At 39.2% G+C, this 13,965-nt stretch overlaps 2 protein-coding genes across 2 annotated transcripts in view; both read right to left on the bottom strand.

The window, feature by feature from the left end:
• Positions 1–1,535: 1,535 nt before the first annotated feature.
• On the bottom strand, positions 1,536–10,720 carry mylk4a (myosin light chain kinase family, member 4a). The gene is made up of 15 exons (XM_046052423.1): positions 10,190–10,720; positions 7,668–7,805; positions 7,312–7,408; positions 6,614–7,037; positions 5,589–5,932; positions 4,614–4,719; positions 4,014–4,107; positions 3,523–3,632; positions 3,147–3,288; positions 2,965–3,035; positions 2,737–2,865; positions 2,511–2,663; positions 2,325–2,403; positions 1,977–2,031; positions 1,536–1,730 (listed from the first exon to the last, which is right to left on the bottom strand). The coding sequence occupies exons 1-14, from the start codon at positions 10,718–10,720 to the stop codon at positions 1,978–1,980; spliced, it is 2,472 nt and encodes an 823-aa protein (XP_045908379.1). The 3' UTR covers positions 1,536–1,730; position 1,977.
• Positions 10,721–13,422: 2,702 nt separating this feature from the next.
• LOC123972471 (alanine aminotransferase 2-like) overlaps positions 13,423–13,965 on the bottom strand; it is a gene marked incomplete at its 5' end in the record, with an annotated part of 7,641 nt that continues 7,098 nt past the window's right edge. The window contains one exon of the mRNA XM_046051985.1: positions 13,423–13,432. Within this exon, the coding sequence (XP_045907941.1) occupies positions 13,423–13,432 (10 nt within the window). The remainder of the gene's footprint in view (positions 13,433–13,965) is intronic.

Here is a 13,965-nt window from a genome sequence, read left to right as displayed (position 1 = left end):
TGCAAAGGGGTCTTCACTAAGATCTCTATACCTTTGGCTATAAAAAGGGCAAAGGCAGTCAAATCCCTATGTTCTAACGTCACTCCTCGCTGACAGAAAAAAAGGTCAAAAATATTACACCTAAGGTTCAAGAGGACAAATTTTTCTAAATGACACAATAATTAAACGTGGATTAAAGAATAATCATATGGTTTCTCTGCCTCTTTATGGCTACTTGCATTTATTATTATTTATTACATTTTCTTATTTTAATTTTGCCCAATTCATGAATATGTATGTTGAGGCCCTTTTTACATTTTTGGATACCCACAACTGTACTGTTATTATAAAAATAAACTTCAAACAACTAATAAACGGAATCACACTCTCATTTAAGACACAACTTAAGTTTAATGAATGTGTACACACTTCACAAATACATGCTGAATTTGAAATTGCTAACACTCGGTGACAACAATTTCTTTACTAGCACTCTGTGTTCAACAACAATTAATGTAACATTCATTGTGAAGTTAAATTAAAACCACATAAATGTAGTTCTAACAACATTGTATCAACTTAGGCAACATTAGGTAGTGTATTACTTTAATTTAGTTCACCTTCACAGAAGGCATTTCAAAGAAAACAGTGTTCTGTGAAAAAAGCATCTATAGTAGCATGAAGAGTAGCACTAGAGTGGTATGACAGCATACAGTACAAAAAAAAGACAGAAGTTTAAAAAAGTTATTTCTCTGTGAATCAAGTTTAACCTTTAATAGCTGATAAAACACATAGAGGCATGCAACAAAGAATTAAAATAATACACATAGCTGATAAGACATGTGTAAAAACCTGGACAAAGCAGGATGAAAAAGATGTAGGAAATATGGGTAGATCCAGCCAAACAAGCTTTTTAACTGGAACTATGGTAGCTTCATGTATAATCTGTTTATAAAAATATCCTTATAAAGTGCACATACCACATCTTGTGACATCGACCACACAAATTCCATTCTGTCCATACCTATAGTACACAACCAGCATTTAGATATAAGAAAATCTGATTTTTAATCTAAAGTTCAGCATTTATATACAGTGCCCCTAAAAAAGATATTGGATAATATTTGAGCGCGTAGAAATGCAACAGTCACATAATACAAATCATGACTTCATACAGTAGCAGTCGAGGTATGTTTCTAAACATGTAAAGTTCATATCTATCAATAGACAACGCAAACAGTAGCGATCAATAACAGCACAATGTATTTGGTTAGAGATTTGGTTAGACAAACAGCTGATACAAAACAGTCCAATACAACACTACCACAAACAATCTAAACAGGTGAGTGCCCATTGCTCTCGACGGTAACTGAACATTGTGAGCTTCACAAAGGTAGCATTTATTAAATGGCAGTTTTACTGGATTGATAAATGTTATAGGATGTTCTTGTTATTTTATTAACCCTTTGTTTCTCTTGCATTCCAATAGGAAAATACATTTTCATGAAATTACAGTTTACTCCATGGTGGGACTATCAACTTTTAAATTAAACAAATCTGTTTTTGTCTGTATATTCTTTTTTGTATATTGCTTGCGTTAATACAACACAGTGGATCACATGTCAGGAAAAGGTTTGTGGGGTGGCCAGAATTTCCCATTCCACAGGTGCATGGACTGAAATTTGGTAATTTACATGGACAGGGGGGTTGGTCCAAGTGGCCACAGCTGGAGCCATCACATTATGGCAGCCCTTAAAAACAACAATGTAAATGGAGATTATTCTCTCAGAAGGCCGCAGTAACTGTATATCTGTAACAGGCAGGTACTGAAACTCCTGTTTTTGCTGTGCCATATCCTGCACAACATTTGAGGCATGCTTCCCCCTTGTGGATGGTTTGAAAGCATTCCTGTGAGGGTTAAATGTTTGAGGTGACACTCTGATTTTTTTTCCAAATATAAAACACTTAAAAAGAAGAAGAAGAAAAACCAGACCAACCTCAACTATCAGTTGTGGGCACACATGATGATCGTCGTGATCTGCACATAGTTTTCTGTGAAATAAAGCAAAAAAAAAAACAAACATCAAATGATTCATTCAACAAATGGAAAGGACACTGACACATAAAATTGGTTTCCTCGCTCCATAAACATATTTTATATCTTTTATTTTGTTTAAAGAAATTGCATAATGTATTTACTGAAGTTTTTCTACCATATTAAAAAAAGCCGTCCAAGACTTTTGTTTGTTGCTTCAATATTTTTAGGAGACTTAAATTTGTTTAAAATTAGCAACCCTTTGTATTTTCTCAGTTTAGTTATGATAAATGTGGACCGTGTATTCTACCTTTGTGTGAAGGCGATGATGAAGGACTGGGTCAGATAGCCACGGATGTCTTAAGGCCTCAGATGCCCCCATCCTCCAACTAATGACAAACATATTGACACAAAAATATTATTCGTATGTTCAAAAGCACCGTATGTTAACCTGAGTACACAGAAAGACAGTGAAACAGAGCGAGGAGGTGGATACCTTTTATTCACCATAAGGAGTCTGGAGATGAAGTCTTTGGCTTCTTCAGACGTATCTACAAACTCTTGTTCCTCAAAGTTCCACTTACAGGCCAAGATGTTATTCAGAGTCTCATTGTCATTGTCACCAAGGAAGGGGCAGAGACCACTCAGGCTAACGGAGAGTGACAGACGGTCATTAACATTAGTTTGTGCATGTGTGTGCATGCGTTTGTGTGTTTACTTACAGCATGTAGGTGATGACCCCGAGGCTCCACATGTCTGTGTTGAACGACACAAAGTCGTAGTTGATGACTTCTGGAGCAAGAAACTCTGGCGTGCCAAAATTCACTCGCAGTTTCTCCCGCGGTTTATATCTGTGTGCGAACAGAACTGAAATTCATATACATTACCTTTACATTTTATATGACTACTTCAGTCAATAAAACTGATAATAAAATAGAACCGGTACTCACATCCTAGCAAGACCAAAGTCGATGATTTTGATCTTATTTGTGACTCTGCTCACACACAGGATGTTTTCTGGCTGAAATTTATAACAAAACAAAATAACTTAAGTTATTGGTTGATTACATCAAGAATGCGTGAAGTGTATTTTTAAAAAAAACATTACAACAGATATAAGTGACTTTGGCACCTTTAAGTCCAGGTGTAGGATGTACATTTTGTGCATATGCTGCAGGCCCTCGCAAATCTGCCTGATGAACAACACAGCGTCCAGCTCCATTAAAGTGTAGTTTTCATCAATGATCCTGTCAAACAGCTCCCCTCCACCAACACTAAAGATAAAGACAAATGCATAAAAAAACACCCCAATTTTAAAGCATTTTAAATCTTAAGTGTTGTTTTATTTTAGCGTAACTATCCACACTATCTAAGAATACAGTTGTCAAACAAGTAACAAGAAAGAAAGAAAGAAGTCTATGAAAGAGAACTTCTCGGAACAAGGCGTACAATAAGCTGTTTTGAAAGAAATAAACATATGTACTGAAAGTATAAAAGAAGGAGCATACTATTCAAGTACAAGGATGATGTCATTCCTTGACTCATAAGCTGCATAGAGCTGGATCAGGTTGGCATGGTCCAGATTATTCATGACCTGGATCTCATTCTTCACCACCTCCTACCAAAAACACAGGCGCAGACAAACAGACAACGAAATGCAGAAGCAGGCAAACAGACACAGATGCGGACAAACACAGACACAAACAAGACACAGACAAGCGAGCAGACACACACACACACACACACACACACACACACGATGAGAGGTGTCAGCTGTTCTCTGCTATGGGACAATGCATCTTCTCTTCTAGGACAAATATTTCTCACTTAGGTGAGAAGTATTCCCTTTGCTTCTGTTCCAAGTGGCCTTGTAGTGTGTTAGTATGTACAAAAAATTGTAACTGAGCCTCTGCTTTTTATATCATGTGGTGTGGTTCTCACAGTAGGTATCAAAATAGGACTAATTTATTATCATTACACTGAATGTTAGGTGCTGTACCTTTTCTTTCTGGTTCCTGGCTTTGATGACCTTCGCTGCCAAAGTGAGACCGGAAGAGTTTTCAACACATTTGTGCACCTGGCCAAAACGACCCCTTAAAAAGAGGGTGAGGAAAAACACTGGTCGTTGCAGAGTACAAGTCTCCAACTCTATTACATTAAAATTGTACACCCTAGCAGCTGTGAAACAGGACAGTAATAGTGTTTCCATGACAAATCAAAAAGTTTTAGGACAGTGTTGTGATTAATCTGTTATTTTATTAAATTGGAGCTGTGCTGTGTCTCCTCTTTGAAGACTTGGATTAACACTTGGTGATTAGCTACCAGCTGGTTCCAGGGATACAGTTTCGCATACCACTCAGTCCTGAAGTAAAAATAACTGCCGTGACTCTGAAGTTATGAACCAGAGGGAGGAGAGGAGAGGAGAGGAGAGGAGAGGAGAGGAAAGGAAAGGAGTGGAGAGGGGTTTTGCAATTAGGCTATGGGAACTGAGAACCTCTTTCTCACTGCCTTTGATCTGTGATAGATCAACTGGTCATAAATAGCTGACTTTTTTTCTTTTTTTTACATCACACAGAGATTTTTAAAATATGATACTCACCCGCCCAGGACCTCCTGCCAGTTGATGGTGTAGAAGTTGATGATCTGGTTGGGCTTGGCAGAAACGATGCGGTGATTGAAAGGAGCCACCGGAGGAGGAGTGTTGTCTAAAGTAGGATGGGGGCCAGAGAGACAAAAGAGATAATCTGTTTTAATAAGTTACGAGGAATGTGAGAACACACATACATCAGCTACAGTGATGCTTTTCAAAGGGTCCACGGCTGTTATAATAAAGTTAGCACGTTGTGTATTTACACGCCGTGATGAAGTACAGGCGCAGTTGTTGTCTAAATATTAAAGAGGAATAACAATACTTCAGCACAATACATCTTGTAGTCCAAGTGCCAGACTTCCTCAAGGGCGTTATCTTACTTCATACCACTGTACTGTACAATTCACATCCTCTGTGAAGCTAGTAAGGAAATTATCGACAGATATAGCGCTATATCTGTGCAATGAGCTAATATCAACCCATATACAAGCCTGGCCGATTGAACAACCACAGACTATTTAATTCAAACTACTGTACAGTATTCAAGCCACACACGCACAAGGTCTCCAACATGTAGATCTTATAATGATTAGCTTATTCTGGCACTACCTTACAGTGGACTTTCTGGACTGAAAAAACTCCCCTTCACATCCACATACTGAACTCCATTACTGCGCTTAAAACCCTTCTTTTTAAACTTGCTTACTCAGTTTAACAGCATCTACTCTCTTATTTTACACTGCAAAATATCAATTTTGTTTGAATGTTGGTGTTAATGAATTATTGTAATTTTCTTATTGCTGCTTGTTGTTTATTATGTTTATTGTATGTTTTTATTACTGATTTTACATGATGGTGTCCTTGAGTGCCATGAGAGGTGCCATTAAATAAAATGTATTATTGTTATGAAATAAAACTCAATTATTCCAAATTTCCACTTACTTTAACTTCATACTTTGATAGTGTCAAGGAGTCCTGACTCACCAATAAAGTACCGCTCTATATCTTCATCATCCACCTCTTCTGCATCATTTTCTACATCGTTGTCCTTTCTCGATCTTTTCATCCTTTGCTTTAGGTCTAACTGGAATTCAACTCCGTCAGCCCTGAAGACAGCCCAGCCCTCAGAATCAAGCCTTTGTTCGTCCTCCTTGTTGTCTACCTTCTTCTCCTCCTCTTCAACCTCCTCCTTCACCACCTGGCTCTTTACGTGTTCCTCCACTACAAAGTGTTCATTAGCCACAAAGGACTTGGAACTTGTGCAGCTGGCTTCTGATATCCTGTCCTGCTCAGCCTCTGGAGATGGGGAGGCATCTTTTTGGTCATCGCTGCAGGAGAAAGTTATGGTGTTTTTACTTATTCTTTTGTTTGTTTGTTTATTATTGTTTACTTTTGTTTCATTACATCGTGTGTAGTTTATGTTACATTCTGTAGATGTGGCTAAAGGCACAGTTTAATTGATCTTTGCAAACACCATTACACACATTACACACATTACACAGAATTAAGTCATAATATCAATGAAATGTCTTATCTATATTATTGGCCAAGGCTAATCACAAATACAACATTAGCTGTGATTTTTTTTGTTGGATGTCCAAATTATAATTGTATCCATTACAGATAATGAGGCTCAATTCGACTGAAATGTTAAAAAACTAGAAAAAATAGTGAGGCAATATACTTAATATTTCTGTAGTCTAATCTGTAATCTGCAAAAAAAATTCTTGATTGATTGTTTGGTTTATAAAACATCAAAAACTGTAAAAACAAAAAAACAAAAACAAACCATCTTCGTGATTTGCTAGAGCACAATCTGACATCATCAAATGTTTCTCTAGGTCTACCAATAACCCAAATAATTTACTAAATTGCAACACAAGGAAAATGAACTCATTTTCACAATAAACATTTGATGTTTTTGTGTAAAAAAATAACGTAAACAGTTATTATCAAAATAGTTGGATAGTTATGGATTAATCAGTTTATTGGGGTTAAAAATAGACTACCTTGTAGTCGGTTCTTTTTCATCGTCATGGGCAGCAGGGGACTCTGAGGGTTTGGTTTCTTCAGCAGGAGAGTCAACCTCTTCCTTCTTTTCCTCTGGGACAAAGAGATTCTCTTCCTCTTTCTCTTTCTCCACATCAAGCTTGGGTTCCTTTTCTCTAACCTCCGCCTCATGCACCTTTTCCCCAACCTCCTGCTCACTAACCGCCTCGACAACCTCACATTTCTCAGGCACAGCCACATGGGAGTCCTCACGCAGGTACAGGTAGCAAGCGGGGGCATCAGGCTTTTGATCTTTAGGGGACACTCCAGCCTCCAGATCCAGATGTCCAGGGGTGAGATGGTGACTTGATTTCTCTGCATTGTCCCGGTTGAGTTTCTGCACCTCTTCAAGGAGCAACACCTGCTTCTTCAAGGAGATATTTTCTACAAAATGTCCAAACACAAATTGGATTGAGCCCCACAATATGTTAAACATTACTTATAGCTTTCCAACATATAAAGAAGTGAATTGTGAATTGAATTATTTTGTATCAAAGGTTATAGGATATAAATCTTTCTCCCATAGACGTTTTGAGGGCAAATTCAGGTTTTTATTTATATATTTCTACTGCTGCGTCTTATTGATCATTTTATCTGGACACCAAAGTTTAAGCACCGACAGATCTTTGCAGATTTGACAGTATGTTGATCTCAGCACCTGCTGTGTCTGGGGGCTTCATCTTCTTTTGAGCTTTCAGACCCTTGGGGCTCAAACAGGGCTTATCTGTCCCATCTTTACCTTTGTGGTCCTTCAACTGTGAAATACAAATAAATAACAGTGAGAAGAGAAATGATGGATAATATATCAACATTCAGTTTCATATTCTCAAAGCAATTGTCTCAGTTAAGATGTTATATTAAAGGACTATTGTGGCATTTAGAATATAATATATAATATATTCACAGTATGGAGGCAGCCTTTTAATCTAAAACACAAAGAACAAGGTGACAGCCTAGAGCCAGAAATGCAAAAGCACAATCAGTATACTCAGAGTGTAAGCAAAATAAACCTACAAAGTTTCCACATTTGCGAGAGGAGAGGAAATTCTTTGGTCCTTGGAGCTTTATCTTGTTAGAACGCTGTGGAGAACTGGGCTCACATGCAGGAATTATCTCCAGATTCCCTTTACTGGCTTTATTAGAGGTAGGTTTCTAGTAAAAAGACAAGATGGCAAGGCTTAGTAGGGTTATATGAATGCACATGGAAATATAAAAGATAACATGTTAAGACTTGTCAACAAGAGAGAGAGGAGGTTGATATGATGAAGTTAGGGTCACATGTGATACACACAACAGGAAAAATGAATCAAATCAAATTAATGAATCAATGAAATGACAGATAAAATAATGAAAAAAATATAAGCAACACCTTTTTTAGATTAGCACACGTAGGCCTATATTGCACTTCTCCCAAGCACAGACTGACTCGTATAATGGCATGCCTTTGATTATTCATGGCAGATGGATAGACAGCAGCAGTGCAGTGAATTTATAGCTTATCACTTGTCGCACTCAGGGATGGAACGCAATGCCGACCCTGAGCGGAAAATATTACAAGCAACCGTAGGCTGTTGTTCAAATTTCTCAGCTGAGGAAACTCACTAAACACTCTCTGATCAGGTTAGCATGGAAAAACCTGTCTTGAATGCTGTCGTGAGGTAATCAGTAGAGGGGATATTTTGAGTGCAGTGTTTCCCCAGTGATAGCAGTGTTTTCTGGAGTTCAAAACTCTGATTGGGAGATTGGGGAGAGCGTGGAGAGGCCGTAGTAACAGGAATTACTTGTAAGGTATCTCACACCTCTGGGGGTGGCGGAAGATGAAGCCACCACCTGACAGGTCCTCTGACGACCACAGAAATTCCCTGAAATGTGAGTCACACGGAAGCCATCAGATAGGTATGTGGTATAACGTAGCCATACAATGATGATCCAAACTTTTAGTTGGGTTGAATTCATATTGTAGTCATATCTTATTTTAACACAAATATGAAAACGGACTGCACTGTTGTACACCGTGCCCTGTAACATAAGTACTCTTTCAAGTATGTGATAACCCTGTCACATGATGTCATAACCACTCAGGTAAGTTTGCTCTTTGCGTGTAGGTCATAGAAGAAAAGAGATATGACTCTAACCTCCGCAGCTACACAAGTGATAAGAGTGTGGTGATAACGTGCTTTAGGAAGCCTGTAAGTTCAATACCAAGCAGCGCTTAGTGACCTTTATACAGGGTCTGACTTATGATTGTATAATACATATTCTATTCAGCTGAGCCCAAGTTTAAACTTTTAGAAATTAATTTAAAATGTAAATTCCGCATCCTGACTGACAAGTGCAAAGCACAGTGCAGCAACATTAACCTCACTGATATTTACATAAGTACATATTTAGTCCTTTACTTCTCTGAACATGTACCAGCAATTCCTGGTCCTACAGACATTTACTGGAACCTCTAAATCAAAGGTGCTTTGACAGCATTATCAGCAGGACTCCCAATATAATTTTATGTAGAGCTATTTTGCGCTGCAGATAGGTTGCAAAGAATCACATGGCACAGACCCACTGTTACCCACTTTACAGTAGAGGGTAACTAGTGATGTAAAACACACCATGTCCGAACTGTGACAGAAGTAAGACTAATAGAGTTCACAAGGCAGATATGTGACTTGTTTCATTGAGTCAGTTGCAAATTATAAAGAGAGATGGGGAGAAAGACTGACTCATCGCAATTTGTTGACACCTGACTCCCGGTGAGCCCTTTTAGACTACAAACACTGCAGCCCCGATCCAAAAACAGCATTTCTAAACCGGGACACTTCACATTTCACCCCTGGCCTCACACCGGCCCTCTCGTGCCTTGCCCTCCCTGGGGGAGTCCCAGAGTGAGCCTTGTGCCAAGGAGAACATGTTGCACTCAGCATGGATAGAGGTCCAACAAGTTTAAGTGAGAGTTAAATCGGGGTTTTATATAAGCTATGAGTGACATATTTATTGAGCAGTAGCTTACATAACACTATAAAATTAACATTCTTAATTACTTTGCTTTCAGTCAGCAGTTGGCAAGTGTAAACATGGACAAATCCCAGACACTACCTATTACTCCAGCCAATTATATGGGGAATTTTACACGCAAGCCAAGTCACATTCATCGGCATGAGAACTGTTGGTCAGCTTTGCTGCTATGATCATTTTCACATGTTCTGCCAAGAACAAGATCTTTGTAAGATCTAAGAAATCAAAGTCAGCATGGAGCATCTTATGCTGCACAGACAGGAACAAGACTAGATGTTCATATTGATGGATGGGCTGCAATACCTGGCAACAACTTTAGAAACTTGAAAAATGTCAATTGTAAAATTGGAATCTAAACTGGCAAAATAATACCCTCAATATTGTGATATTTTGGTCAGTATCAACAATAACAAAATTTGGATTCATGCAAAAGCAACACAATGCAGCATTTTCACATTTGGCTGTACAGTAGATACACCCTAGAAGCGATTTTGAGTTTCAGCATGTTATTTCCTTAGTCTCACCTTGTCAAGCTTCTTGTTAATTGTGTCTGTAGAAGATTTCCTCTTAGTTGCTTGTTTTCCTTTATTGTCTTTGAGCTTGGAGCCCTTCCGAGCTGCAGGGCCTTTGAACACCAACTCCATAACCCTGGAACTCTTCACCGTCTCCCCAATGAAGCTGATCACCTGCTGCATGCTGAGGACCAGTTTTTCCATCCCTTCGAGCTTCTGAGCCTGCTGCTCGGACCGCTGGTTCACTGCCGACATTATGGTGGTCATCTCCTGACATATCTCCTTCACCTCTCCACCCATGACCTGCGTCTGGTTCACCATCCTGGGTGGAAGATGGATCTCCTCCTTGTCAACCTTCAGATTCTCCATATCCTTTTCAATGCCGTCAATGTCCTGAGACATCCCTTCTAGTCGGTTGAGGACCTTCTCTTGAATGTTGATGAGCTTGTCCATCTTGCTGCTCAGTGACTCAATCCGATTTTGGATGATGTCAAAGCTTGCGCTGTTGCCATCTCCTACTGTGTTCATTACCAAGGAACTCATGGCTTACGGTGATGTAAAACTCACGTTAAGACACCAACTTTAGACAAAAGTAGGACCAATAACGTCCGTGAACCAGACAAAAAGACTTTTTCAAAAATTGTAGCCAGCTCTGCCCTTCAGTGCTCCTCTTTGGTGCACAAACTAATAAAGAAAAGTGGAACAGTGGAACAGCACAGATTCAAACTCAAAAATAACCAATCACCAGCAATGCAACTGAAGATTTGAAACCTCTACAACTGAAAACTCAGATAACGTGCTTTCAGTTTCTCTCGCACTTTATCCCTGGCGCCTGCTTCTCTCCACACTAGAAATGGTATTAAGAGTGGAGTGAGCCGGTGTCCCTAAATGTAAATGGACAGCCGACGTCAGCAGCGGTCAAGTGTTTGGGGTGGGGGCTTGGCACTAGTTAAGCTATGAGACGTTTGAGAACCTTTAAGTGTTAAGCCCTCCACCGTCACTCGCCTGCTAGGTGTCAAAATGGTCACTGTACACAGTACTTCTTCAGTGTGTAAGACAAGCATGACAATGTGCATTCATTATTAGTGTTTTTCCTATTCATTCGACAAAGACATTAACTGCTTGTAACAGATAGATACGTCTGGTCCACATTCTTGAGTTGATTGCATGGGTGTCCAAAAAAGGAGAAGGAGCTCACAGGTGGGTGTAGTAAAGTACAAAAAGAGATTTTACTGTTCAAAATACAAGTTGTGCTGACAATAAAAAAGTTATATTCAAGTAAAATTCATGGCACTGAAAAGTCTGAAAGGACTGGGCTGCTGGATATTTGGCACTGTTGTATGTGGGTCTGTCTGTGTACAGTTGTGAATGAGAACCATGTTGCAATGCAAATTCCCTCTTTATCTCTTGAATGCCTGTAACTTGCACGCAGTGTCAGGGGAAAGAAGAAGCCTGTGACTCCTGGCTAAGAGGACTAACATTAAGATGTTTAGCCCGTCTGCTGAAAGAAGAGATGGGTGATGATATGTGGATTATGTATACGATGCTCTACTCACCGACAAAAACATCCACTGATAACCTTCCTTAAAAGAGTATGGGATCAATTATAACTTAGCTCTTGTAATATGAGCGGAATACATGTTACCTATAAATCAAAATATGTATGATTTATTCTAACAAGTGACATGTGTTTATGTCAACTCACAGGTTAGAAACATACATAAAATTCCTAAGCAAACAAATAAGCACATAAGAGAATAAATGCTATAGTCCAAATAATTTAAATAACTAGACGCCGCAATGCACCTACAGTTAGTTATGCAAGCTATTTCCTGGCAGTTTTGCCTTCACAAACTTTGCAAACTAATTTCGCCCCCCTTAAATTCATGGATGATAGAGTTTAGAAGGGAATCCAGCTTTGCTCAATCCACTATGAAATACTTTTGACAACAGAGGCACAGACTGCAAACTGACTCACAGTGACCAAACTCGCCTGAACTGTGAACTTGGCAGATAAAGTGGAGTGGAGTGGGTTAGGTGAGGGAAGGGAAGGAGTTTACCTGTCAGCTCACATTTCATGACAAGTCATCGGATCCCGCTAGCATATTTACTCTCCTTCACTTGCGCAAGATGGCGACAGCGGAAAGAACAAGTAACTCTGTCGGGGCAGAAACAGATGGAAGTGAAACCAACCATCAATCACTCAGGGAGACAGAGACGCTCACACCTGTCGTTGGATGCCAACAGATGACAGACAACGCAGGTCATTTGCAGCATGTTGTGTCAATGCATGAACAATCTTTCTTTTGCAGTGGTGCGCATGGAGCAGACACAGAAACAGGATTATTTCCACACAAACACTGGATTTAAAATATTTCTTTCCAAAAGACCAAAAGAAATGGATTCTGCCACACAGCATTTTCAAAAGTGTTATTTTGCTACATATTCATATTGTATCTTTCATTTCTTAAAGGTAGGGGGGAACATTAAGGATATCCAACCCTGCAGGGGATATAAACAGACCCTTGGCATCTGAGGCCTATGACACAAAGCAAATTATATCACATTCACTTTACAGTGAAACTAACACCAAAGAAAGTAACAGCATCATGACCGGTGCTCAAAGTCCTCTGTCACCGTCTTTGCCAAGAACAAGTGTGTGTACACACAGCCTGAGCACACAAGGTGGCAGCTGAGCAGTCACTGCCTTGTCTACTGGTGCATGATTAAAATGTTGTTTAGTAAATCTGACAGCAAGATTATTGGGATGTTTTGAGGCATTTGTCAAACTACATGAATGTTCAGAAAGCAAATAATAAACAAATAATTCCATATTTGTGTGTCTGTGAGGTGTGTGTGTGAGAGTTCTGGTTGACCTTGCAGTTTGAACACCTACTACTTACGGACATCAAGAGTGGAAAAAAGTTAGGTAAAATGATAGCTCTTTTAAATAGTAAAACTTCCAACTTTTAAGGTCACCATGCATCCTTTGCAACCCTTTAATTATAAAACCACTGTGATGTTGTTATTTTTTTGCCATCATTTGATGATGAACTAATTGTTTTTTCATAGGTCAATGGACACCTGAATATAACCATAGAAAATTCGAGATCAAGACAAATAATAACAAAAATGTCAAAATCAAGGCCTCAGGGACATTTTCATATAACAGACATTCATTTTTTAATTAATATACACAGTTTTTATTTACCAAATAAAGTCATTGAGCCATGATGGTAATGCTTCTATAAACACCTGTGAGAGCACATGGGAGCAAAAAGGCAAAAAAGTGCACTTAAATGCACACATTTTTCTGTACTTTGTCTGATCAGTACTTGTGGGAGTTTATATGCATAATGTGACCTGCATGGCCCTTGGCACTGAGACAAGGTGAACTGTTAAACATGGAGCACGACCTCCCTTACAGAGAACACAATGTCCTGGGAAGCATCGGGGCTGTGTGCTGTGGCTACTGTCCAGTCACCTCTCCAATCTCCACTCACACATCGCACAGGCTGCCAGCTCAGGCTATACTTTCCCTTGGAAACTTGTGGGCTTAAATGTGTGGCAGTGATGAAACTTAACTCCACTTGCTAATGTCTAAGACGTCTCTTCTGTTCTTTCCCCTTCATCTCGTGTTTTCTCATGGCATGTAAACACGTTTTGCTACTGCACTTTGACAGACTTTTTGGTTTTGTTGATATAAAGCTATACAAACTACATTATGCTGATTCATTGACTCCCCACATACATGCATACAAATATATGCCTGTTTGCCTTATGAAATG

The sequence above is a fragment of the Micropterus dolomieu genome, linkage group LG06, assembly GCF_021292245.1.
Source record: "Micropterus dolomieu isolate WLL.071019.BEF.003 ecotype Adirondacks linkage group LG06, ASM2129224v1, whole genome shotgun sequence".
Lineage (NCBI taxonomy): Eukaryota > Metazoa > Chordata > Actinopteri > Centrarchiformes > Centrarchidae > Micropterus > Micropterus dolomieu.
This window is presented reverse-complemented; position numbering and strand designations above follow the sequence as displayed.